Source organism: Lepidochelys kempii, chromosome 1, assembly GCF_965140265.1.
Source record: "Lepidochelys kempii isolate rLepKem1 chromosome 1, rLepKem1.hap2, whole genome shotgun sequence".
NCBI classification, from domain to species: domain Eukaryota; kingdom Metazoa; phylum Chordata; order Testudines; family Cheloniidae; genus Lepidochelys; species Lepidochelys kempii.
In genome coordinates, this window is record NC_133256.1 from 205,417,192 (window position 1) to 205,444,343 (window position 27,152).

Genomic DNA, 27,152 nt, shown 5'->3' on the forward strand with positions numbered 1-27,152 from the left:
CCACTGCACCAGTGCTTCCTCAGGTCTATAGTAAGTGCCGACCATTACCAGTACAGTCTCCTGTCTTTCAGCCTATTGACAGCCCCAACGGTCTTTACAAAGGTCCCCTCCATTGTCATGGCCCACAGTCAGCATTTGGGAATAGTCATTTTTACCTATCTGGATGACTGACTCCTCAAGTGCCATTCTTTTCTTGAAGTTCAATCTGACACTCAGAAGGCCCTAGCTCTATTCCACTGCCTAGGCCTTCACCTCAACATAGACAAATCAATCCTGATACCTGTACAGCTGTATTGGGGCCACCTTAGACTCTATGGTGGTCAGGGTGTCCCTACTTGCAGACAGGTTCATCATGATGTCTAACATGATCTCCACATTGCAGCAGAGCCCACAAACCATGGCAAGGGCATGTCTTCAGCTCCTGGGACACATGATGGCCTGCACATCTGTAACCCCCCATGCAAGATTGCACTGCCAGTGTCTTCAAGCCTGGCGCAAGACATCCTACACTCCCAACAATGAAGTGCTGTCCACAGAGGTGTTAGTCCCATGGATTGTACTCCACTCCCTCAATTGGTGAAAGGACCTTCAAAAAGTCTGCATGGGAACTGCCTTCTCATGTCTACCTGCCATACACATCATCGCTACAGGCTCCTGACTTCTAGGACGGGGTGCTCACCTACAAGATCATACTGCCCAAGGCAGGTGGACTCCTCAAGAGTTGTCACTACACATCAGTGCCCTGTCTTCACTTCCTACCTCTCAGCTATCTCCAATCAGTCAGAGTGATGTTGGACAACTGAGCAACAATGTACTATATAAACTGCCCAGGAGGAGCAAAATCACAATCTTTATGCGAAGAGTTGATAATGCTATGGAACTGGTTCTTAGCCCAGAAAATAGATATCTCAGTGATCTCTTTGCTAGAATCACAGAACGCCATCACAGATTCACTGAGCTGAATTTTCCATCAAGACCACAAGTGGGAGCTGACCAATGTTGCCTTTCAAGAAATCTGTCTTACATGGCATCTTCCGCACCTTCCAACTCAAAATGCTGCTTATCAAGTGGGGAACATGGCACAACTCCCTGGAAGACATTATCCTTGCCTCTTGGCACCCAGGTCTGTTATACACATTCCCTCAGACTCCATTGATCCACAAAGCCCTGCTCAAACTGAAACAAGAAAAAAAAAACAGTTATCATTTTCATAGCTCCCACATGGCGGAGACAGGTGTGGTTCCTAACCCTGACCCATCTGATGACATGTCCATCTCTGCACCTTCCCCTGATGACACACCTCCTGATCCAGGAATCAGGCTCCATAACCCACTCCAACCGATCAGCCCTGCCTCTCAGGTCTTGACTTCTCGGTAGTTCTTGGATGTAGAGCAGAAATGTTCTCCTGAAGTTCAGTTGTTTCTGTTAAATAGCAGGAAATCTACTACATGAAGGATTTACCAGCAGAAGTAGAAATCTGGTGCACCCAACATTCTGTATCTCCTGCCAATTCTCCCCAGGCATACATCTTCGACTAGGCACTAACCTTCAAATCTCTCGGTCTTTCCCTGAACTCTGTTAAGATTCATTTATCTGTCATTGCAGCATTCCACCCACCATTCAAGGGTGTCTTTGTCTTGCACATCCTAGACAACAAGATTCCTTAAAGGGCCTCCTTAATCTGTTCCATCCAGTGTGGGACCCTACCCCACACTGGCACCATAATTTAGCACTTAACACATTAAAAGGACCTCCCTTTGAGCCTATGGCAACCTACTTGCTATTCCATCTGTCCTTCAAGATTTTGTTTCTTGTAACAATCACCTCAGCCAGAAAGATGGGAACTAGTAGCTCTCATGGCTGACCCTCCATATTACAATTTATCCAGACAAAGTTATGTTGCATCACCACCTTCACTTCCTCCCTGAAGTGTCATCAGAGTACCACACCAATCAGGATATTCATCTGCTGGTATTTTACCCCAAAACCCACTCATCCAGAGAAGCGATGAGTCTCCATATACTGGACATAAGATGAGCCCCAGCTTTTACTCTTCACAGAACTAAACCCTTCGGGGTATCCCCCCAGACTCTTTGTTTCCTTTGCCAAGAGAAACTAACTAACTGGGTATTGGAGTGCACTTTGCATTGCTATGAGTCCTCTGGGATGCAATCCCCTCCTAGAGTCATTGCTGACTCTACCAGATCTCAATCTGTTTCCGTTGCCCTCCTTAGGAATGTACCCATCAAGGACGTTTGAAAGGCAGCCAGCTGGTACTCCATTTCATGTTTTCACTGCCTTATGCCCAACTTCATGCCTCCAGTGCGAATGCAGTCTTTGGTGAAGGTGTTCTATACTCCATACTGGGTCCATCTCTTCAGCACTTTCTTCCACATTAAGGTACTATTCAGGAGTCTCCTCATTATTGGGATGCTGGAATTGGATGACAGGGATTGGTTCACTAGATAATTACCCTGTTCTGTTCATTCCCTCTAAAGCATTTGGCATTGGCCACTGTCAGAAGACAGGAAACTGGGCTAGATGGACCATTGGTCTCACCCAGTAAGGCCATTCTTATGTTCATGTGGAGCACCCACAGGGACATTAACTCAAAGAAGGAGGAGACATTACTTACTTTGTACAGTAACTGGAGTTCTTTGAGATGTTTTGTCCCTATGAGTGCTCCACTACCCACCCTCTTTTTCCTCCTGCTTCAGAGATTTAGCATGCTCTGAGTTGAGAGGAACTGGAGTGGCACAGGTCTGCTCCTCCCTATATTCTCTCATACCCCGGAGCATGAGGAGGCCTGCAGTGCAAGCCCACAGGAACTACTAACAGAAATATCTCTGATCAAGAGTGCATGGGCACACTGATATCCTCACATGGAGCACCCATAGGGACAAAACATTTTGAAGAACTCCAGTTACTGAACAAGGTAAGTAACCTCTCCTTGTGCATTTTTCATTTATGAATGACATTCTATGCTTATTGTTGCTCTAAGTGTGAGGCATTACTCCTTATCTTGACAGATAAAGCTAATACAAGTGAACAGCAATTAAATTGAGGGCTGACTTGTCTGCAATTGCTTCAACAGTACAAACCATGGAGAATTAATATTCCACTGTCAAATTGAGTAAAATTGTTTATTATGAGACATGGTTACTAATACAGTATGTCTACAGCATAATTTTATGGACAATTCTTGTCTTTAAGTTGGCAGCTGGTATCAAGTGGAGTGCCCCAAGGGTCGGTCCTGGGGCCAGTTTTGTTCAATAGCTTCATTAATGATCTGGAGGATGGCATGGAGTGCACCGTCAGCAAGTTTGCAGATGACACTAAACGGGGAGGAGTGGTAGATACACTGGAGGGTAGGAATAGGATACAGAGGGACCTAGACAAATTAGAGGATTGGGCCAAAAGAAATCTGATGAGGTTCAACAAGGACAAGTACAGACTAGGGGCCGAGTGTCTAGGCAGCAGTTCTGCAGAAAAGGACCTAGGGGTTTCAGTGGACAAGAAGCTGGATATGAGTCAACAGTGTGCCCTTGTTCTCAAAAAGGCTAACGGCATTTTGTATAAGTCGGAGCATTGCCAGCAGATGGAGGGATGTGATCATTCCCCTCTATTTGACATTGGTGAGGTCTCACCTGGAGTACTTTGTCCAGTTTTGTGCCCCACACTATAAGAAGGATGTGGAAAAATTGGAAAGAGTCCAGCTGAGGGCAACAAAAATTATTAGGGGGCTGGAACACATGACTTATGAGGAGAGGCTGAAGGAACTGGGATTATTTAGTCTGCAGAAAAGAAGAATGAGGGGGGATTTGATAACTGCTTTCAACGACCTGAAAGGGGGTTCCAAAGAGGATGGATCTAGACTGTTCTCCGTGATAGCAGATGACAGAACAAGGAGTAATGGTCTCAAGTTGCAGTGGGGGAGGTTTAGGTTGGATATTAGGAAAAACTTTTTCACTAGAAGGGTGGAGAAGCACTGGAATGCGTTACCTAGGGTGGTGGTGGAATCTCCTTCCTTAGAGGTTTTTAAAGTCAGGCTTGACAAAGCCTGGCTGGGATGATTTAGTTGGTGATTGGTCCTGCTTTGATCAGGGAGTTGAACTAAATGACCTCCTGAGGTCCCTTCCAACCCTGATATTCTATGATTCTTTTATTCTAATTGTAATATAAATCATATGTTATTGATTATAGCATTCAGAAAACATATGTAATATTTATGTTTTATAGGGAAGATTCTAGAGATGTGGGGAAAAATTAGAACCTAATCCTGCAAACCTTTACTCACACAAGTAGTCCCATTGACTTTAGCAGGACTACTTATGTGACTAAAAACTGACAAGACGAAGGACTGCAGTTATGGTACCTTAATTTTGTCACCTTTATTGGCTTTATTGGTAAATTTTATTCTTGGGATTAAAAACAATAAATATGTTTTAAAGAAAATATGAAATAAGGAAAATAGCATGTATTATGAATAATGATAGTTTTAATTTAGATAAATTTGCTTTTGTTTTATATACTTTAATATTTAAGAAAATCTAATATTACTTCATGTGTCACAATGATACTAATAAATTGTCTTCCTCCATTAGTTTTCCAATCTTTGAAAATCCTTATCCCATTGACATTCATGAGTCACCAGTTACCTGTACAGAATATTTTGCTGATTGTCCTCCAGATTTGATTCCCGTGTTGTATTCTGTAGGAGCTAAACATAAAAAGCAAGGATACAGCAATAAGGTAAAAAAAAAGTACATTTTATTTATGAAGAGAGTTTAATTGTAAAAATCTAAACTGTGTACTAATCTTCTGGAAAATGATTTTCATTGTGTGTCTTCTCACATTAATACTCATATTAAAATAAGATAAAGGGATATCACCAATTTGAAACTCATATTTCTATCTCAAATTTTTTCCTTTATTGTAGTTACAAGTAACATCTGAGATTATTATAACTGAAAGATGTTATCGGGGAAAAGATTTTTCACTATTTTTTTCAGTTTGTTTACTCTGTGCATTTGACAGCATGCATGCACAGAAAATTTCACTCTCATCTGAGTAAAGTCAATTGGGCTCTGATGCTGCAATTGGTTCTATGTAGGCACTCAGATCCCTGTTCCCACATGATGCTCCACTGACTTCAGCGGGGTACTATGAGAGAGTATGTTCCATCCTTGCAGACCTCGTTGCAGGATCATGGGTCCTTTCTGAGAATTTGCAAGTAAATCTGTTAATTAGTTTGAGGTAAAATTTATTCAAAATGGGTCTTTTAAGAAATTTAGCTCCTGGTATCAGACTGTTTTTTCGTCTCTGCTGTTTTCAGTAATGAAACAACACAAACCCTCCAAACTTCCCATGTGGTTAAAACTCACAGAAACCTGATGCATTGTCTGCATTTGCAAATTTTTGTTTTTAGAATTAATGATATTTTTTAGCCATTATTGCCACCATTTAAAAAAAGTACGTTCTGATTTACATATATTTGCATAAATGTACATAAATATAAATGCATTTGTATAACTCTAAATAAATGTGTCATGTTGCCAATTTTTCCTACTCACACCCACATCCTGAATTAATTCTCCCAGTCACTTACTCCAGTTCGTTTCTACCCACACACACACAACTCCCCAGACACTTCACCACCTACCTCCATTCATTCCACACTTGCCCATCTGCTCATTCTGCACATCCATCCCCCCACTCCACACCCATCCATTCCACATCAGCCAGGATGATCCCAGCCATTTTCCAGGCATCTATACTGTACGTACATCTTCGCTCATTCAGCACACCTTCCCCCCCACACTCACTCTCTCACACACACCCTTCTCTCTCTCTCTCTCTCTCACACACACACACACACACACCCCTCTCTCTCTCACACACACACACACACACACACACTAATTCCATCCTCCCTGGGAGCAGTTGAGCAGGCGAGGGAAGAGCATAGTTATAGCCCTAGTTATTTATAAGCAAAGCCCTGGGCAGTCCTGTCCCTACCAATCAATACCCCAAGTTCATGACTTTCCATTTCTATACTTGTCTCTCTGTTCCCTAGGCAAGAAGCTCCCACAACCCTAGTCCCCTTGCAACCAGTTCTCCTCCTTGAGAAAGAGAGAGGGAAAAAAGCAAATGTGTCTTTAAAAATCAGTTTAATCTAATTTGGAACTACAGGCATTATTATGCATGTCAGAATAGTATGGTTATTGCATGGTTTCTCTACAGGATGGAGTTAAATTTGTTCAGGTGCTCTAAACTGCATTTCCATACCTCAGCATGTGATGGTTTCTTTTAAGTTTAACTGTAACTCAGAATTTCCTGGATTTATAGCACTTGGTTTGGGACTAATTACAACACCTCTGTAATGTTTTAACCCTTAAATTACTGATATGTGCTTTTAATCCTAACTCCATTTTAAAATAGTTTTTAACCAGGAATACATATATTTCTGGTAACTGGGTGCAGCTGTCTTGCCTTCTTTTTCTTGAACTCCTACGGGAGCTTGACTGGGAAGACATTGTCTTCCTTTCCCATGGAAACTGGTATGTGCAGGAATCATGATCAAGACAGTCCTCTTTATGGTCTTTAAGATTATATGCTGCCTTAGCAAAGAAGGCAAGAACTAAATTGACTTTGGAGGCTGAATTCTCCTCCCATCCCTATAGCTGGTTATCTCAGTGAAGGCTTTTGTTGATTAACTCAAAGTGCAAAGTAATGCACATTGGAAAACATAATCCCAACTAGACATATAAAATGATGGGGTCTAAATTAGCTGTTACCACTCAAAAAAGAGATCTTGGAGTCATTATGGATAGTTCTCTGAAAACATCCACTCAATGTGCAACGGCAGTCAAAAAAGCGAACAGAATACTGAGAATAATTAAGAAAGGGATAGATAATAGGACAGAAAATATCATGTCGCCTCGATATAAATCCATGGTATGCCCACATCTTGAATTCTGTTTGCAGATGTGGTCGCCTCATCTCAAAAAAGATATAGTGGAATTGGAAAAGGTTCAGAAAAGGACAACAAAAATTATTGGGGTATGGAACGGCTTCTGTATGAGGAGAGATTAATAAGACTGGGACTTTTCAGCTTGGAAAAGAGATGGCTAAGGGGAGATATGATTGAGGTCTATAAAATCATGACTGGTGTAGAGAAAGTAGATAAGGAAGTGTTGTTTACTACTTCTCATAACAGAGTAACTAGGGGGGGTCACCAAATGAAATTAATAGGCAGCAGGTTTAAAACATATAAAAGGAAGTATTTCTTCACAGAGCACACAGTCAACCTGTAGAACTCCTTGCTGGATGATGTTGCGAAAGCCAAGACTATAACAGGGTTCAAAAAAGAACTAGATAAATTCATGGAGGATAGGTCCATCAATGGCTATTAGCCATGAAGAGCAGGAATGGGGTCCCTAGTCTCTGTTTGCCAGAAGCTGGGAATGAGCGACGGGGGATGGATCAGTTGATGATTACCTCTTCTGTTCATTCCCTCTAAGGCACCTGGCACTGGCCACAGTCGGAAGACAGGATACTGGGCTAGATGGACCTTTGGTCTGACCCAGTAGGGCCATTATTATATTCTTATATTCTTATGATTGAGGCACATTGACAAAGCAGCGTTCAAAAGTTTGCACAGCTGCATTTTGTCTAATCTAAGGCCCCAATCCTGCGTTTGGATCCTCGCAAGAAGACTGTTATGCCTATACAGAGACCTGTTGAAGCCCCAAGGGTCAGCCCGTGTGAATCCAATAGAAGGATCAATTGATTGTTTATTATTCCTTCCTCCATCCCTTATTATAAAGAATTTCAGTCTGAAAAGCTGTTAATTCAGAACCTTCCACTAGACCACACAAATATTTAATGATTGTTTTAAAAATCTCTATGCTTTTAGGACAGATAATATTATAAACAATAAATTAGAAGTTGCATCTACATAAATGTATTTAAAAATTATCAAGATAATGTTACAACCTTGTCTTCATTTTTATAAATTAGGTATAATTTGTTATGATGTTATTCATTTAAAAATGTGCAGTCCACAGGACCATAAGAAATAACTCTTTTCTGTGAACTCTTGTAATTGTGTTTAGGAATGGCCAATCAGTGGGGGAGCATGGAACCTAGGAACACAGACATATCCTGAAATTATTATTACAGGGTAAGAACACAACAGAAGGTTTGTGCTTTTACAAACGTTAATATCTTGAACTTTTAATGATGTACATCTATAGGTCAGCCCTACCCATCTCACAATATAGGTGGCTGACTAGGGCATCTGAATATGAACACTCTAACTTCATTACATAACAGAAATTTATATTCTTTTAGGGTGAAATTCCCCCCAGTCCAGAGGGCCTACAGAAGTACTTATGCAGCACTTAAGCTTAATAATAAAGTCTTAAGTAGAATATAGAGCCTTGTGCTCAAGATAGGGTTACCAATTCTGGTTGGACATATTTCTGGAGGTTTAATCACATGACATAATAGTTAATTTATATTAATCTTTAATTCTTGGAGACTCCAGGATGATCCTGGAGGGTTGGCAACGCTAGCTCAAGGATAGGAACCATGGACTGAGACTGCAAGCTAGTAAGGGTCCTGTATACCCCTGAAGAGGGGATCTAAATATCCCCAGGAAGGTGTGGCCAATGCAAGAGAGTGCTGTAGTCTTCAGTGGGTATTAGGGAGGAAGAAATAGCATTAGAAGGGCAGAGAGCCAAGAGTACCACAAGCATTTCTGCAGGGGTGGTTTTGTGGTTTATTGGGGGCGCTGTGGCTGGATTGGCGATGGAACCCATTTAGTGTTAATCTCCCATAATTTGTTTGAGTGCTGTGCATTGGTGTGAATTTTACCTTTCAAGCTAGATTGTGTCTGTAATACACAGCATTGCAGTAGAAGAGGGTGGAGGGGGCAGGGAATCACATTTCAGTGACAGACTCAGGAACAATTCTGGATGACTCAGATGCGTGAGTGGAGAAATATTTACAGTATTAAAGTATTCTGTGGTTTTAAGCACTCATCATGAGTACCAACTCTTGGAATAAGTTTTATTTATTGAGAAATGCCACCCATGTAGAAGTATGAATTTTGTCCATATTGGGATTACTCATCATTTTTCTCCTACTGATAATTCACTTTTTAATTGCCTGTTTTATTTATCCATAGAATGTTAATTACAAAGCATAAGTTTGGATGTGAATTGGTTTGTGCTAACTGCTACAAAATCACGTATTTTACCAAGATAAGCAGCTTGATAGCCAGACATTTTCTTATAGACATAGTTATGAAGAACTAAGGATTAGAGCTGGGCAAAATTTTTTGTACAAAACATTTTTTCAATGAAAAATGTAGATTCGGTGACACCAAAATGTTTTCTGAATTCATGTCGGTTTCACCATATTGGTTTGGTATGAAAAACCTTTAAAAAATCCAAAATTCATTTCAACATTTTAAAAACAATATCTTTAGGTTTTTTGGTTCAAAATGACTTTTTGTTTCATAATTTACTTTTATTAAAAAAATAAAAAACTTTAAAAAAATGCTTGAAACCAAACTAAAGCGTTTCATTTCAGGTCAACAAACTGTTTCATTGAACCCAAAATATTTTTATTTTACTTTTTGATTTGCTGACAGTTTTGAAAATCTCATTTTCCGTTTGATCCAAAATGATTTTTTTTCCACTTTTTTAGAATTGCCAAAGAACAAAAACAGCTCTACCAGGGATATGATTAATCTCTTAAATTTCTAATTGATTAATACACAAATATGACTGTATTGGAATATGTTGAACTTTGTTTCACGAACTAGCATAAATGTTGGATAACTGTTTGTAAGGCGATATTTCTTCAAATACAATTTCAAAGTCATATGGGGCCACAATATCATCTAGTCCAGCAGTTCTCAAACTGTGGGTCGGGACCCCGAAGTGGGTCATGACTCCGTTTTAATGGGGTCGCCAGGGCTGGTGTTAGACTTGCTAGAGTCCGGGGCCAAAGCTCAAGCCCCACCTCCTGGGGCCAAGGGCTTCAGCCCTGGGCGGCAGGGCTCAGGTTAAAGGCCCCACGCCTGGGGCTGAAGCCCTTGGGCTTCGGCTTTGGCCCCCCAACCCGGGGCAGCAGGGCTCGGGTGTGCTCAGGTTTTAGTCCCTCCTCATGGGGTTGTGTTGTAATTTTTGTTCTCAGAAGGGGGTTGCAGTGCAATGAAGTTTACGCCTCTCCTCCCCACGTACATATACTAGCCACCCAGCTCTAAAGGCAGCAATATGCCAGCAGCAGCACAGAAGTGTCAATATCACTTTTCACAGCTAACTTAGTGCCCCATTGCCACCCTTATTTCTGCGTTGCTGCTGCCACCCCAGGGCTGACAGTCAGAGCCCCACCACCTCCAGGTGAGGGTTGCAGTGAGGAAGGAGAGCCTGAGCTTGGACTGCCTCCCAGTGAGGAACTGGGGGAGGGGGGGAGAGCCCGAGCTTGGGTGGCGGAACTCTGGCTGTCCCCTTTATCCACGCTTCCCATGTATGCAAGGCCCTTCTGCACGAGCCCCAGCAACACAGGGCTGATAGCCAAAGCTCTTAAAAAACCAAAGAAACACACACAGTTTGTGCCTCCCTTGACACATTCCTGTGCCTCCTTTGGAAGTCTTGCCCCATAGTTTGAGAACCACTGGTCTAGTCCCACCTGTGTATCACAGGCTACCACCACCACCCAGCCACCCTCACACGAGCCCCAACAACTGAAATTGGACTAAAGTATTACAGCCCACAGGCATGGGTGGCACGTGAACCGCCTGCTTAGGATGGCTAGCCTCCAGTTCCACCCCTTCTGCCCGAGGCCCAGCTCCTTCTACCCGCCGAAGTCCCGAGCCCCCCACTGCAGCTGCTGGCCCACCAGCCCCAGCCATGGGCCACCCTGGCCAGCCCGCCTTAGTGCCCCCAGCCCTGGAGCGCCGAGCAGACCCAGCACCCTGCTGCCCCTGCCAGCCTGCCCTAGCCTCAGCCCCCATCCACTTTAGGGAAGAGGAGCAGCCTGGGCTTGGACCGCGGGAAGCAGGAGCGGGCCTCGGAGTGGAGTATGGATGGGGCTGCAGTTTTAATCGTACTGTTACACAATAGATTACCAATTGAAATTTATTAAATATTTTGGATATTTTTCTACATTTTCAAATATATTGATTTCAATTACAACACAGAATATAAAGTGCACAGTGGTCACTTTATATTATTATTTTTATTACAAATATTTGCACTGTAAAAATGATAAAAGAAATAGTATTTTGCAATTCACCTCATAGAAGTACTGTAGTACAATCTATTGCGAAAGTGCAACTTATAAATGTAGATTTTTTTTGGTTACATAACTACACTCAAAAACAAAACAATGTAAAACTTTAGAAAATTTTTCAATTTACCTAATATAAGAACTGTAGTGCAATCTCTTTATCATGGAAGTTTAACTTACAAATGTGGAATTATGCATTCAAAAATAAAACAATGTCAAACTTCAGAGCCTACAAGTCCACTCAGTCCTACTGCTTGTTCAGCCAATAGCTAAGAAAAACAAGTTTGTTTCCGTTTATGGGAGTTAATGCTACCTGCTTCTTATTTACAATATCACCTGAAAGTGAGAACAGGTGTTTGCATGGCACTTTTGAAGCTGGCGTTGCAAGGTATTTACATGCCAGATATGCTGAACATTCATATGCCCCTTCATATTTCAGCCACTGTTCCAGAGGCCATTCTTTCATGCTGATGATGCTCATTAAAAAATAATGTGTTCATTAAATTTGTGATTGAACTCCTTGGGGGAGAGTTGTATGTCTCCTGCTCTGTGTTTTACCGGCATTCTGCCATATATTTAATGTCATAGCAGTCTCAGATGATGACCCAGCACATGTTTGTTTTAAGAACACTTTCACTGCAGATTTCACAAAATGCAAAGAAGGTACCAATGTGAGATTTCTAAAGATAGCTACAGCACTCAACCCAAGGTTTAAAAATCTGAAGTGCCTTCCAAAATCTGAGAGGGATGAAGTGTGGAGCATGCTTTCAGCAGTCTTAAAAGAGCAACACTCCAATGCAGAAACTACAGAACCCGAACCCCTCAAAAATAAAATCAACCTTCTGTTGGTGGCATCTGACTCAGCTGATGAAAATGAACATGCGTCGGTCCTCTCTGCTTTGGCTCGTTATCAGGCAGAACCCATCATCAGCATGGATGCATGTCCTCTGGAATGGTGGTTGAAGCATGAAGGGACATATGACTCTTTAGCACATCTGGCATGTAAATACCTTGCAACCCCAGCTACAACAGTGCCATGCAAACGCCTGTTCTCACTTTCAGGTGACATTGTGAATAAGAAGCTGGCAGCATTATCTCCTGCATATGTAAACAAACTTGTTTGTCTGAGCGATTGGCTGAACAAGAAGTATGACTGAGTGGACTTGTAGGCTCTAAAGTTTGACATTTTATTTTTGAATACATAATTCTACATTTGTAAATTCAAGTTTCATGATAAAGAGATTGTACTACAGTACTTATATTAGGTGAATTGAAAAATACTATTTCTTTTATTTTTACAGTGCAAATATTTATAATAAAAATAAATATAAAGTGAGCACTGTGCACTTTGTATTCTGCATTGAAATTGAAATCAATATATTTGAAAATGTAGAAAACATCCAAAAATATTTAAATAAACGGTATTCTATTATTGTTCAACAGCAGTTGTGATTAATTTTTTTAATCACTTGACAGCCCTAGTAGATTTTTGTTTGTTAATAACTGCACTTAAAAACAAAACAATGTAAAACTTTAGCACCTACAAGTCCACTCAGTCCTACTTCTTGTTCAGACAAACGAGTTTGTTTACATTTATGGAGATAATGGTGTCCACTTCTTATTTACAATGTCACCTGAAAGTGAGAACAGGTGTTTGCATGGCGCTGTTGTAGCCGGTGTTGCAAAGTATTTACGTGCCAGATATGCTAAACATGCTTCAACTTGTAGATTGCACTTTCTTTTTTCTTTTTTTACAGTGCAAATACTTGTAATAAAAAATAATAATATAAAGTGAGCGCTGTGCACTTTATATTCTGAGATGTCATTGAAAGCAATATATTTGAAAATGTAGAAAAACATCCAAAATATTTATAATAAATTTAAATGGGTATTCTGTTATTGTTTAACAGTGCAGTTAAAACTGATGAATCACAATTCATTTTTTAATCTTGCGATTAATCACAATTAATTTTGTAAACATTTGACAGCCCTAGTGAAAACGCTACAGGGTAGCTGCTAATCTGACCTGGGGGAAAATTCATTCCCAGCCCACATATGGTGATCACTTAGACCCTGAGCATGTGAGCAAACTCTGGTCAGCCAAGCACCTGAGATGGAGAATGCTCAGTGCCATCTCAGAACACTGGCCTATCCCGTCCCATTTCCAGCCATGGCCATCTCTGATGCTTCAGAGGAATATATTGTGGGAGTGAAGGAAATCCCTTCCTGACACCTGCAGGTGAGCAGCTGAAGCCCTGAAGCATGAGTTTTAGGAACATAAGGCGTAAACTGGAAGTGATCCCCGGGCTGTTGAACCCTGCCCTGCACCATCACAAGTAACCCCATCATACAATTGCACTTATAAATTTGTCAGGCTCTCTCTTAAAACTAATTAATTTGTTCGTCCCCATGACTTCTATTGGGAGACTATTTCATAACCTCACTCCTCTGATGGTTAGAAACCTTCTTCTAAATTTCAGCCTGATTTGTTCATCGCCAGTTTATACCCATATGTTTTTATGCCAACATTGTCCTTTAGCTTAAATAGTTCTTTACCTTCCTACATGTTTAGCTCTCTGAGATATTTATAGAAAGCAATCGTATCCTCTCTGTCTTCTTTTTGCTAAGCTAAACGAGCCAAGCTCTTCCAGCCTTCTCTTATAAGATAAGCCCTCCATTATCCTGATTCCATTACCATGATCCTCCCTTAACCCTAGCAGCTCTTCTCTGCACCTCTCCCAGTTTGAATTAATCTTTCTTGAACATGGATGACCAGAACTGTGCAAAGTATTCCAAACAAAGTTTTACCAGAGCCGGATACAGTGGCATTAATACTTCTCTGTCTCTATTGAAAATGCCTCACCTGATGCATCCTGGGATTGTATTTGTGTTTACCCCACAGCCACATCACATTTGTGGCTCATAGTAATCTGTGAATTACCCTCACACCCAGTTCTCTTTCCTTCTCTATTGCTTCAACTGATGAGCCCCCAGCTTGTAGCAGAAATTCTTATTATTAGTCCCTAAGTGCATGACCTTGAACTTTGTACTATTTAATTTCATCCCATTTCTATCACTCCCATCTTCAGGGTGATCCAGATCTTCCTGTATAATGTTCCGATCCTCCTCTGTACTGACAATGCCTCCCAACTTTGTATTGTCAGCACATTTCATTAGCCCGCCTTCCTTTTATGCCAAGGTCATTAATGAAAATATTGAATCAAATTGGTCCCAAGATTGATCCCTGAGGAGCTCCATTAGTAACCTCCCTCCAGTCTGATAGTTCACCTATTAGCACAATTTGTTGCCTTCTCCCATTTAGCCAGTTCCTTAGCCACCTTACAATTCTTGTACAACTCCCCACTTTCATTTAACTAATATTTTCTCGTGTGGTACCATATCAAATGCTTTACTGTGACCTAGTGTGGCAGAATCTGGCCCTAACAGGGGTTATATAAAATGGATCTCTAAATAAACAGTGATTTTCAAAAAGAAGAGTCCTCTCATGACACAGTTTTAAATAAAAACTAATTTACAGGCCACTTCAGAGACTCTATTCTGTGATATATGTGTCATGTATTAAAAGTCTGGAAATTTCTCTTAACAATGCTTTTTAAAAAGTCTTTTATCTGTGAGCTTTTCAGTTTAAAAACGACTATTGTTAAAGTGTGTGTGAGAGCTCTCTTCTATAAAAGATTAAAATTATTATTATGCAAAATCCTAGACAACAGTCACTTGTTTAGTAACAATAACTGTAGTAACATATGGTCAATGTGTACTTCTTTTGGTATGTGTGTACACTACAAATCAATTAAACTGATTTAGTCTATTTACATTGAATTAATTACCCTTCTAATATAGATATAAATTGCATCATTGCAATGTAATAGTTAACTTCAAGGTTAGACTACACTGTAAGAATGATGGAAAGGTCACCTGAGTACTGTATTATATAATAAATACAGTGACTCATTTCTGCTGTTTGTATTTTCAGTAACTGAGGGTTGAAATTATATGTAGCTATATCTTGTTTTAACCAACATTTAATTTTTTTTAAGTCATGCAGATGGATCGATAAAGTTTTGGGATGCCTCTGCCAGTAAGTTTTTAAACTTCCCTTTCTCATAGAATTAACAAATTATAGTATATAACAATATTGGGAGAGAGGGGGAATTATTTAAGATGGTGGTATCAGTAAGCAAGTAAGAGTAATGGGTGAAATTAAGAAAATAATCATTAGGCTGAATATTAGTAAGAAAAAATTGTGGCAGTAGGATATAAGACTGTAGAATAGTCTCCCAGGGGGAGTGGTGGAAAGGTCAGAACTTGGACATTGAATACTAAAGTGGACAAAGCCCTCTAAAATATGCAGTAGGAGATAATCCTGCAGTGGATCAGAGAGTTAGGACTAGGCTAGATCTAATGGGTCTGTTTCAACTCTAATTTCTGTCTTTCTGTGAGTACAGTATATATTCCTACTTGTAACTGGATTTTTTTTTAAAGCTAAACCTGTAATAGTTCATCCTATTGCACATATAATTCAATATTCTTGACATCTGATATCAGGCTCTATATAATCTATTTAGTGTTAAAGCAAATGTACAGCGTATTACATTTATGAGTAGGTGGACTGCTTTGGGCAAGATAAGAACCAAATCTGCACAGGTATGTTTGCACAGCATTGTGCAGCGAGCAGGAGTGAGCCTCCAAGCTCAGGCTGACAGACTTGGGTTAGCGGGGCTCATGGTGTGTAGACAGCACTTTGAAGTTGCAGCTCAGGCTGGAGCTTGGCCTCTGAAGCCCACCCCCACCCCACCCCTAGGCATCAGAGGCTGAGCCAAAACTTCAAAGCATTTTCTACACAGCTTTATGTTGACTTAGGGTAGGAGGTTTGCTCCCATTCCCACTGCATAGCCATACCCTACCAGTCTTCTCTCTGAGATTTATGAAAAGTTCTTCCACTGCACTATCAACACACACCCTTTCAGGAAAAGCCTCAGAAAACAGCAGAGTCCCATGTTGTGCATAGAGTGGGTCAGAAAATAAGGAGCTTGTTTCCCAGAAAAATTTGACTTTTTGACAAAAAATTGTTGCTGAAAACCTACATATTTTGGCCTAACGTTGAAATATTTTAGTTCAAAATGTTGCCACTATGCCTCATGGGAATTGTAGTTTAGATGTGTTATTCTTCCATTTTCCTTTATGACCTGAGCTTCCTGGCTTAACTACATTTCCCATGATGTATCAGTTTCATTCTTGCTGAAGGGAAGGGTGCATCATAGTTCTTAAATGTGGTGCATCATGGGAGATGTAGTCTGACCTGAATGACAGCATAAGGTACCTGAACTAAAATTCTCATGAGGGGCTGTAGCACTTTTATGAATCAAAATATTTCAGTTTTCAGTCAGTCTTTTCTTTTGTTTGTTTTTTCCTATACATGGTATTAATGTTTTGGGGTAATTTTACTAAAAAAGTGATCAGTTAGACCCTAAAGTCTTTCTCAGGCAGTAGTCTTTCTCCTGTCTAGCAGCAATCTCTGCATGTGACAGGCTGGACAGGAGGAAAGGGGAGATTCTCCTTGCCCTTGTAATGCAATACTGGGAGGTGAAGCTTTGTTAGATTTCTAGAATCTTACCAGATGTCCACCGAACATGCTGAGAAGTGATTTTTCAATAATATATCATTTATATTTTCAAAATGTATCAAAAAGACTCTTTCTCATGAAGGGCCAGGCACATGTCAAGTTTGGAGTATATTTCTTCAGCCATTGTTGAGCAAAAAAAAATCTTATGTTTTAAAAAAAGATTTTTGAAAAGAGATTTTTTTTCCACTTACCTTTAACTCAGAAATGGCTGAGGGGTTTTCTGCAAGCTTTCCACAAAAATTGGCAAAGAAGCTAAGCATATAAGAACTTAGCCCTAAAGGAGGATTTTTCAGAAAGTTGTAATACAGTGAAAATGGTGCAGTAAAATACCATATATGTGATAAAATGAGCCTTTAGGCCCAGCCCTGAGTATGCTGCAGTTCATAGCTGTATTGCCCCAGGGAGAAAGTTGGTAATTAGTTGTGATTCAGAGTCACAACTCTTTCTCAGCTTGTCCCTTGCTCCAGTCGGGAAGTAACTTACTCAAGCCCTGAAATAAAGTGTCGTTTACTTGCCCCTATGTTACTGCTCAGCTAACCAGCACTTTGGAAGGAGGGCAAAGCCAAGTGCCCCACCCCCAACTATTTGCCAAGAGTACAGAGTGTAGTAGTATGTGCAGAGCCCTTGCTCACCCTTCTGCACTTGAACCACGCTGCAGGGAATGTTAACACGGCCACGTAAGGTGGAAAAGAACTCCTTGCGTTGCTGTATTAGGCTGGTTCACAGTCTGCCCCATACGATATATGTAACACCATCTTTGTGTATGTATTTTATTGTACATATATAAACTTAATTATAAAGGAGGAGATTTTCAAAGGCACAAATGGGAGTTAGGCATCCATTCCCATTGACTGTCAATGGTACTAAGGCACATATGGTACAAATTTCAAAAGTGTCGGAGTGATTTAGAAGCCCAAGTTCCATTTTTAAAAGTGAGTTCGGCACTTAGGGGCTTAGGCCCCAGTGAAAGTCAATGGTACCAAGTCACTCAGGCACTTTTGAAAATGTTACCCTTAACAGCCCGTTGTGCTTTGAAAATTTCCCTATGTTAGCAAATAAACTTTGATGGATGTTGTATCATTGTGGGTTGGGTTAAACCTCTTCGTTATGGCTTGGGCATAATCACCACCTTGCATTCAGGATGAATATAAAGTTGTCATGGAATGCTAAACTATATTATACTGTTCAGCCACTAGATGGTGGTGTGTGTAACATACCTTACTTAAGCTAACATTAGCAAGACCTGGCAGAGCACTAAAGGATCATACAGTGAACGCATCTGGTGTGTATATCTCTGAGAAGTAACATCTGTAATAAGTCTATATCTGATACAGAACCCTGACCTGCTAGTAGCAGCCCTGCAACCTCCCATCGAGAAGAAGCTGCTGCTCCTGATAGATCAGGATGGTGGCTGACCTATTGGTCTGCAGTTAAAGCCATTGAGAATAACAAAACAGAAAAAGCCAAAGAGAAGCATGGGAGAAGAAAGAAGGTTGTGGACATCTGCGAATCCCTCATCTGTTTACATTTTCACAAGAAGACACTGAAACAAATTGACTCTTATACATCAGCTAGAATGGGGACTCCAGCAACAACAATATGATATAGTATCAGAAGGAAACTAGTGCCAGAAGAGAATGAACAGAAAAAACAAAGCAACAAAAGTTGCAAACAGAAGGAATAAAGCAACAAAGATTGCAGGATTTCATCAACATGCACTCTTCAATTCCCCAGAGAACTTTAGTTTTGACGAAATGAGCATTGACAAGTTTTTAAAGTGCTTGTACACAAATGCTAGAAGTCTAAATAATAAGATGGGTGAACTAGAGTGCCTCGCGTTAAAGGAGGATATTGATATAACAGGCATCATAGAAACCTGGTGGAGTGAGGACAATCAATGGGACACAATCATTCTGGGATACAAAATAAATTGGAAGGACAGAACAGGTCATGTGGCGGGGTGGGAGGAAGTGGCACTATATGTGAAAGAAAATGTAGAATCAAATGAAATAAAAATCTTAAATGAATGCACATGTTCCATAGAATCTCTATGGATAGTAATTCCATGCTCTAATAAGGATATAATAGTAGGGATCTATTATCGACCACCTGACCTGGACAGTGATAGTGACGATGAAATGCTAAGGGAGATTAGAGAGGCTATCAAAATAAAAACTCAATAATAGTGGGGTATTTCAATTATCCCCATATTGACTGGGTACATGTCACCTCAGGATGAAATGCAGAGACAAAATTTCTGATACTTTAAATGACTACGTCTTGGAGCAGCTGGTACAGGAACCCACAAGGGCAGAGGCAACTCTCGATCTAGTCCTGAGTGGAGCACAAGATCTGGTCCAAGAGGTAACTCTAACAGGACCGCTTGGAAATAGTGACCACAGTATAATAACATTTAACATTCCTGTGGTGGGAAGAACACCTCAACAGCCCAACACTGTGGCATTTAATTTCAGAAAGGGGAACTATGCAAAAATGAGGAGGTTAGTTAATCAGAAATTTAAAGGTACAGTGACTAGAGTGAAATCCCTGCAAGCTGCATGAACGCTTTTCAAAGACACCATAATAGAGGCTCAACTTAAATGTATACCCCAAATTTAAAAAAACAGTAAAAGAACTAAAAAAGAGCCACGGTGGCTTAACAACCGTGTAAAAGAAGCAGTGAGAGATAAAAAGGCATCTTTTAAAAAGTGGGAGTCAAATCCTAGTGAGGTAAATAGAAAGGAGCGTAAACACTGCCAAATTAAATGTAAAAATGTAATAAGAAAAGCCAAAAAAGGAGTTTGAAGAACACCTAGCCAAAAACTCAAAAGGTAATAACAAAATGTTTTTTAAGTACATCAGAAGCAGGAAGCTTGCTAAACAACCAGTGGGCCCCCTGGACGATTGACATACAAAAGGAGCACTTAAAGACGATAAAGTCATTGCAGAGAAACTAAATGAATTCTTTGCTTCAGTCTTCACGGCTGAGGATATTAGGGAGACTCCCAAACCTGAGCCGTCTTTTGTAAGTGACAAATCTGAGGAATTGTCACAGATTGAAGTGTCGCTAGAGGTGGTTTTGGAATTAATTGAGAAGCTTAACAGTAACAAGTCACCGGGACCAGATCGCATTTACCCAAGAGTTCTGAAAGAACTCAAATGTGAAATTGCAGAACTATTAACTATGGTTTGTAACCTGTCCTTTAAATCAGCTCCTGTACCCAATGACTGGAAGATAGCTAATGTAACACCAATATTTAAGAAGGGCTTTAGAGGTGATCCTGACAATTACAGACCAGTAAGTCTAATGTCAGTACCGGGCAAATTAGTTGAAACAATAGTAAAGAATAAAATGGTCAGACACCTAGAAGAACATAAATTGTTGCGCAAAAGTCAACATGGTTTCTGTAAAGGGAGATCATGTCTTACTAATCTATTAGAGTTCTTTGAGGGGCTCAACAGACATGTGGACAAGGGGGATCCAGTGGACATAGTGTACTTAGATTTCCAGAAAGCCTTTGACAAGATCCCTCACCAAAGGCTCTTATGTAAATTAAGTTGTCATGGGATAAGAGGGAAGATCCTTTCATAGATTGAGAACTGGTTAAAAGACTGGGAACAAAGGGTAGGAATAAACGGTAAATTTTCAGAATGGAGAGGGGTAACTAGTGGTGTTCCCCAAGGGTCAGTCCTAGGACCAATGCTATTCAACTTATTCATAAATGATCTGGAAAAAGGGGTAAACAGTGAGGTGGCAAAGTTTGCAGATGATACTAAACTGCTCAAGATAGTTAAGACCAAAGCAGACTGTGAAGAACTTCAAAAAGATCTCACAAAACTAAGTGAGTGGGCAACAAAATGGCAAATGAAATTTCATGTGGATAAATGTAAAGTAATGCACATTGGAAAAAATAACCCCAACTATACATACAATATGATGGCGGCTAATTTAGCTACAACTAATCAGGAGAAAGATCTTGGAGTCATCGTGGATCGTTCTCTGAAGACATCCACGCAGTGTGCAGCGGCAGTCAAAAAAGCAATCAGGATGTTAGGAATCATTAAAAAAGGGATAGAGAATAAGACGGAGAATATCTTATTGCCCTTATATAAACCCATGGTACACCCACATCTTGAATACTGTCTACAGATGTGGTCCCCTCATCTCAAAAATGATATACTGGCATTTGAAAAGGTTCAGAAAAGGGCAACTAAAATGATCAGGGGTTTGGAATGGGTCCCATATGAAGAGAGATTAAAGAGGCTAGGACTTTTCAGGTTGGAAAAGAGGAGACTAAGGAGGGATATGATAGAGGTGTATAAAATCATGAGTGGTGTGGAGAAAGTGAATAAGGAAAAGTTATTTACTTGTTCCCATAATATAAGAAGTAGGGGCCACCAAATGAAATTAATGGGTAGCAGGTTTAAAACAAATAAAAGGAAGTTCTTCTTCACTCAGCGCACAGTCAACCTCAGAAGGGACTTACAATCACTTTAAACCCCTCCCAGAGGTAACATCTCCTGACACAGTTCTGACGGTATTCTGAACAGCATGGGCCAGTTCATCACAGAAACAACTTACTAAGACAAAAGCTATGCATTCACAGTGCATGGGATCACAATGTAGCAGCTATGATGGCCCTATTGATAAAGAGGGAAGAACTCAATAAAGGATTTGATGCTACTGGACTTTTGAAAGACTTTTTTGAAAGACTTTTTGATCCAGTACAAAACAACTTAAGAGACAAAGCTGAACCATACAGTGTACAAACTCCCCCAGCAGAGAAACCTCGAAAGAGACTAGCTGCAGATTTATGTGAATTCAGAGGACATCATTATCTGGTCATGGTGGACTATTTTTCCAGGTATATAGAAATAATGAACTTGAAAGACATAACGTGCCACAGTGGTATCAAGAAACTGAAGTGCACTTTGGCTCATTTCAATATTCCAGAATAACTAGTGACAGACAATGAACCACAATTCACTGCAGTAAAATTAAAGTAGTTCTGAATGAAATATGATTTTGATCGTATTACTAGCAGCCCACATGACCCACAAGAAAATGGAGAGGCTGAGAGAGCTGTGCAGACAGCCAAAAAAATCCTACAGCAGGAGGATCCATTCGTTGCTTTTCTGAGTTACTGATCAAAACCAATTGCAGCTACTAGCTATAGTCCAACACTACTCTGATGGGAAGACAACTCAGAACTACTGTTCTGACTTTGAAAAGGAATCTATCTCCCAAGTGGCCAGACATGTAAAAAGTAGCCAAATCCGATAAAAAGAATAAAAGAACTGCTGGATCTAGAACTTGATTACCATGTTCGCATCTAATTGGATGAAGACAAAGGATGGACACTCAGCACTCAAATCATATGTGAGTGAGACTGAGAGTGAAGAGTTCAACAGAAAACCATCAACATACACAGTTTGTTCATCTGAAAGGACAATTAACAGAGCAAACTCTTCAGAGGGTGGATGCATAACAAGAAGAAGACTCAGAGATTCCAAACCAACCACAGCCGGTCATTGCAACAAATGGAAAGCCAGATGACCAAGTTGTTACATGTTCAAGTAGAAAACCAGTATGATTCAGAAACACTTAACAGACTGACATGTACTTAACTTCAAAGGTAGTGTGGTAGTGTATATTTTGTAAATGATAGGAGTGTAGAACTTAAAGGGGGACATGTAATGGAATGCTAAATTGTACTACACTAGGTGGCAGTGTGTGTAAAACATCTTATTTAAAGCTAACCTTTGCCATACCTGGCACAACATTAAAGGATCATACAGTGAACACATCTGGTATGTGTATCTCTGAGAAGTAAGCTATGTAGTCAGTTTATATCTGATGCAGAAGCCTGACTTGTGACGAGTAGTCCTGCAGCCTCTTATATACAAAAATAATATGGCAGATGTGGCTGAAATAAGAGCAGTCTCCAAAATCAAAACACAGGTACATGTCTCTGGCCAAAACAAAGTTTAATACATGGCTGCCCAAAATGTTGAATGAACTGGGCAGAGGGGGTCACTGGGTATTGTCTGACAGAGAGAGAGAGAGACATGAACAAGCACAGTGTGTGACCCTGAGAGAAGCTTAGCTGGAAGGCTTTTGGGTCTGGTGCTGGCTGAAGAGATTTGGGGCTAAAAGCAAAAAAACCTATCTCCTTTTGTTTGGTTCCTCCTGCATTTGAGAAAACAGGATTTTGTTCATTCCTTGTAAATAAACAAGATTGCATAAAAGAAAATAGCTGACTACATAATCAATTTCTCCTTTTACCTTGAACAACTGACAACACCCTAAATTTGGCAAATTGCGTGGGTCAAAAGGGGTAAGAGTAAGGTTTGATGGCTATGCCTGTTTACTATTTCTTAAGCACAAAGTGTGTACATTCTCTGTGCAAGTACGATTTAATTGCTGGTATAAAACCATGCAATTTAGCTTTGTGGGATCCCAAAATACTTAGCATATGCTGGACTTGTGAACCAATGTGCCAGTGCTGTAATGCAGCCTCTTTTAGGGGATTTATGTAGAAACACAGCAGCCCTTTTGTTTCCATCGGTGGACCTGATACCACTTTCAGTAACGGGGGGAAAGGTTTGTGTTCTTTTTAGGAACATGTATGTTGGGGTGCGGGGTTGTTATCCTTTCAGCAGGGAATAAGCTTAAGCGACTAGAAGTTGTTTCTCATAGGTACTGTAGCAATATAAGTTGAAGCTGTGTCTTAGAAGTGAAAGGCTTTGGGCCTGGGCACTGCTCAACACCCAAGCTTCCACTAAAGCCAATGGACTTTACCAGTGCTCAGCTGGGGTCTGCCTCTTAATCCTAGAACTGGGCAAAATTTTTCAGATTATTATTTTATTTTTTTTTGCCAAAAAATGCATATTCAGATTGACCGAAACATTTTTCAAATTTGTGTTGAATTTACTGAATTGTTTTGGTCAAAAAAAAAGCGGGGAGGGGGAATTCAAGAAAAGTCTAAATGTTTTGTTTTGACATTTTCAAAACAAAATGTTTTGATTTTTCAATTTGAAATGGCTCTTCGTTTTGAATTTTGCTTCAATTTTATTAAAAAAAAAAGATTTTAAAAAACAGAACTTGAAAATGAAACAAACATTTTGTTTAGGATCAAACCACACATTTCATTCAACCCAAAACAATTTTTTTTCCAATTTTTTGGTTCAGATATCAAATTGAAAAATGTGTTATTTGCACAACTCTTCTTAGTCCTGCTTCTTAAATACATGCTTTGCTTTCTGTACGTGTATTTAAGGTTTTCTGGTTACAAAGTTTTAGTTGAAATAATCTTAATACAGTTTAAGGTTTTGTCTGGTGATTCATCACAAACATTTATGTGAGCACCAGGATCTTCAAAGATACAAAGTATTCTGCCTTTAGGCACCGGTTAGTTCTCCTGTATTTTCATATCTCAAACCAACAGGTATATTGAGAGTGCAGAATTGCTAAATCACTGAAGCAATTTTCAAAATTTAGCCTTGCTCATGACCCATATCACTATTTCTCATTTGCTTAGGAATAGGTGCTATCTGGTCCTGCACAGGTGTACAAGGGGAAGAAAGTTTCATGGAGTCTTTCCTTGCTCCTGTGGTGCCCCTGAGCAGAGACCAGGTACAACTGTGATTCTTGCATCCCTAATATGCACAGACTATAAGAGTCTAGCTCTAAGGACAGCACTGGTCTCCCCAGAAGTCTGAGCTGGGCTCCATGGCCTCTTTCCACCTCATAAAAGGCCAGCAGAGCTGTACTGGTACTGGAGGAACAGATGATACAACCTGCAAATGAGTAACAGGCCTGAGTTTCCTAGGATTCACAGAGGCAGTGGCCTGGTTCACCATTTGTCCTGAACCTTGTGTAGTCATTAACACCAGGGCCAAGTGAATGCAAAATGAATGTAAAACAATTCCATATCAGAATGGCAATGTTTTACACGCACTTAATCTGGTGTAAATGACTACACAGGGTGCAGAGCAATGGTAAATTGAGCCCTCCTCATCCCCAACTTACAATATAGACAGTGGCTTAAAGCTGTAGTCCTATTTTTGGATGCTGCATTAAAAGCATCAGTGTCTTAAAAGAATTTTTCACAAAGCATAAAATACATTTCATACTTGGGGAATCAACAGGCCTGAGGCTCTTTGTCTTGCACCAGTGTTAATCTGAAGTAACTCCATTGAAGACAATGCAGTTATACTGGAGTAAAACTAATATGGGTAGAGAATGAGACCCTAAAATTGCACCTCACTCCAAATCTGAGCCTGACGGTGGAGACATTTCAGGAAAATATAGTTGCTAGCTTTTTTCTCCATAATCCACACTGATATAAAAGATTTTGCAAATAGAATAGAATGTGGTTAGTTTCATTTCATACCTTTTAGATTGTAATGTCTTTGGGACGGGGTCCATGAGCAGCATAATGGTGTCCCAATCCTGACTGGGGCTTCTGGACATTACCAATCTATATAACACTATAAATATAAAACACGAACATATAAAAATGCTGTAAATATTAAATTATTATTTCATAGCTAAGATATTCAAAGCATTTCACAACATAATGAGTCAAAAGCAATGATTCTGAAGACAGAGTAACCATTGTGTTATCACACAGCCTTGGAGCTGGTCAGGTCACCAGAATTATCTCCTATTTTTTCCGCTGAAAGTGCCATGGGATCTCTAATTTCTACCAAGACAATTACAAAAGAGACACCAGTTTAATATCTCATAGAGAAGATAGCACCAACAATGCAGCATTCAGCGCAGCATCTCCACAGTTTTCACTGCAACATCAGTGTTGAGTAAGTGCCCAAGTCTACGTGTGTGACTGAAACTCATGACTTTTGCTCTTCTGGTCCAGAAAAGAGAGTGCTAACAATGACCGCTGTACAAATATCTATTATTGGAAATATGAAACATAAAGTTTAGCATTACTCTCTATTATTTTGTTAAGTTGAACCTTCATATCATGTTATACTATGTCATGATTGAAAAACAGTAGCAGCTAAGACACCTTGTAACTAGAGGTGAGGTATAGGTTTGTTTAATGTTAAACAATAATTTTAGATATGTTGTAATATTTTGCAGTAACTCTACAGATGTTGTACAAGTTAAAAACCTCAAAAGTGTTTGAAAAACAGAAGCTAGGGGAAGGAAAACCAACAGCTGAGATTGTAGAAGAAGATCCTTTTGCCATTCAGATGATGTACTGGTGCCCTGAAAGCCGAATTTTCTGTGTGGCAGGAGTCTCTGCGTATGTTATTGTGTACAGATTCAGCAAACACGAAGTGAATACTGAAATAGTGGTAAGTTGTTTAGAATTTTACTCACATATGATGTTGAAAAGAGTAAGTAATACAAGCCATCATTTTCAAATTTGAGTGCCTTGTGTGAGGCTGCTCAATCCATAGTTACGTACCTGAATAAAACTTTTATTAAGTTGCCTAAGAATAAATTTAGGAGCATTCATGTTTAAATGTTGTGGGTGAAATCTTAGGCCCACTGATGCCAATTGAAAACTCACATTGATTTTAATAGGGCCAGGAGTCCAACCTTTTGCAATAGGAATAAAATATAGTAATAAGTCAAGACTTAGGCTGTTTCCAAGACACCAGGATGGGTCTCTGTGTTAGTTGCTTGCTCCAGAAATACTTGGTGCAGTACCATATGTGTTTTTGTCATCCAAAGTACATTTTTGGCACCCAAGAACAGACCAAATATTCTCAGTAAGTAATTTTACATTAATATACAAGGGAGGTTATCTGTGCTGCTTTGATACTAAACATTAATTTATTTCATTGCATGATAATATCACTCTCTTTTAACTCAAGAGTTTGAAGGCTTTATTTTAATTTATCTTCATAGTGCTTGTAATACAAAGGAATCTAACATTTTCCAGTCTTTGACAAAGTAAAAGTGTTGTTTTTTTCTGGTTTAATATATTTTAATCAACTAATGCTGACTTTGTTTCTGCAAAAAAGTGGACACTACAGGAAGTGGCGGATGATTTATATCTAAATAGTCAACATTATTGTCACGAATATTGGGCTAACTGCCCCTCTGACCTTTCCTGGTCCCTTCGAGTGCATCTCCCTCAGGTTTCAGGCCGTAAGCTTTCACCTCTGTGAATCATTCAGACTGGGCTTGGGGCTGCAGTCTCCAGATTCTACCCATGATTATCTC

General features: G+C 39.9%; 1 protein-coding gene across 14 annotated transcripts in view; it reads left to right on the plus strand.

Moving 5' to 3' along the window:
• The window catches only part of STXBP5L (syntaxin binding protein 5L), a 441,073-nt gene that overhangs the window by 298,967 nt on the left and 114,954 nt on the right, over positions 1-27,152 (plus strand). For all 14 annotated transcript variants that reach the window (XM_073309811.1, XM_073309757.1, XM_073309702.1 and 11 more), the window contains 4 exons: positions 4,605-4,752; positions 8,118-8,185; positions 15,363-15,403; positions 26,058-26,275. In XM_073309811.1, coding sequence (XP_073165912.1) covers positions 4,605-4,752; positions 8,118-8,185; positions 15,363-15,403; positions 26,058-26,275 — 475 coding nt within the window. The remainder of the gene's footprint in view (positions 1-4,604; positions 4,753-8,117; positions 8,186-15,362; positions 15,404-26,057; positions 26,276-27,152) is intronic.